This window comes from Penaeus monodon, chromosome 21 (genome assembly GCF_015228065.2).
Source record: "Penaeus monodon isolate SGIC_2016 chromosome 21, NSTDA_Pmon_1, whole genome shotgun sequence".
NCBI lineage: Eukaryota > Metazoa > Arthropoda > Malacostraca > Decapoda > Penaeidae > Penaeus > Penaeus monodon.
Genome location: NC_051406.1, coordinates 22,793,972 through 22,794,954, shown reverse-complemented (window position 1 = coordinate 22,794,954; position 983 = coordinate 22,793,972). Strand labels below are relative to the sequence as shown.

Genomic DNA, 983 nt, shown 5'->3' with positions numbered 1-983 from the left:
ATAAATGAACTTCCTGACAAATAACCTCCTGAGAAATGAACCTCCTGAGAAATGAGTCCTCTGACAAATGAACCTCCTGTCAGTTGATTCTGTTGACAAATGAGACCACTGGCAAATGAACCTCCTGAGAAATGAACCCCCCAAGAAATTAAACTGAGAAATGAACCCCCCATTAAATTAAACTGAGAAATGAACCTCATGAGAAATGAACCTCCTGACAAATGATCCCCTTAATTTAGAATAGTTAATTTATTCACCACTGATACCATCTCAGCGTGTGAAAACTGCAATAAAAGGGTGGTTTCATTCACGCTCCAGTAAGTAGTTCAGAATATGTCTGAGATATGCTTGAAGAATAACCTATTGATTTAAAAAAATGTTAATGGCATCAAGTAAAACTGTCATGTCATTCGGTTGTGAGAATATGTAAATGTGACATCTACATAGATTAATGTCGGTAGACCAGTTATTTTAGTTTGTCTCAATTTTCTGCTTGTTTTACCACGGCTGTAATTTCAAGCATTCAGTTAATAATCGGATTTTGATAAACTGAACATATATTGCGTTCAGCTGCTTAATTTAGTTATCCCTGATATTTACAGTACATGCAATTGTTGAAGCTACTTGTATGATATTGCAGTACTTACTGAAGTAACTGAGGTAGCTTTATTTACACTATAACTGCATTTCACTCCAACTGCCCACAGTAACATATTCACCGCAGCTCTGTACCGCATATGCCTGGGACACACACTCACCTTCGAAGCAATCATCTAAGCTTGCAGGTTCCCATACACCAAAGAAGCATTCCGCAACCTGTATCCTCGCCCCAGCGGCGAAGGAATACTCCGCGGGACAGGTGTACACGCGAAACTTAGGTCCTGATTTGAACACGATCGAGTCGAGCGGAGTGGGAGGCTCGGCCGTGCAGGTGCTCAGTTCAGGAACTGTGGAGGATATTGACTTGTTTGTTTCAGTGGTTT

The 983-nt window shown here is 40.5% G+C and overlaps 1 protein-coding gene across 1 annotated transcript in view; it reads right to left on the bottom strand.

The window, feature by feature from the left end:
- LOC119586612 overlaps positions 1 to 269 on the bottom strand; it is a 51,882-nt gene extending 51,613 nt beyond the window's left edge. Inside the window, exons 1-2 of the mRNA XM_037935361.1 lie at positions 258 to 269; positions 26 to 89 (exon numbers count right to left, since the gene is read on the bottom strand). Of these exons, the coding sequence (XP_037791289.1) occupies positions 26 to 89; positions 258 to 269 (76 nt within the window). The remainder of the gene's footprint in view (positions 1 to 25; positions 90 to 257) is intronic.
- Positions 270 to 983: the final 714 nt, after the last annotated feature.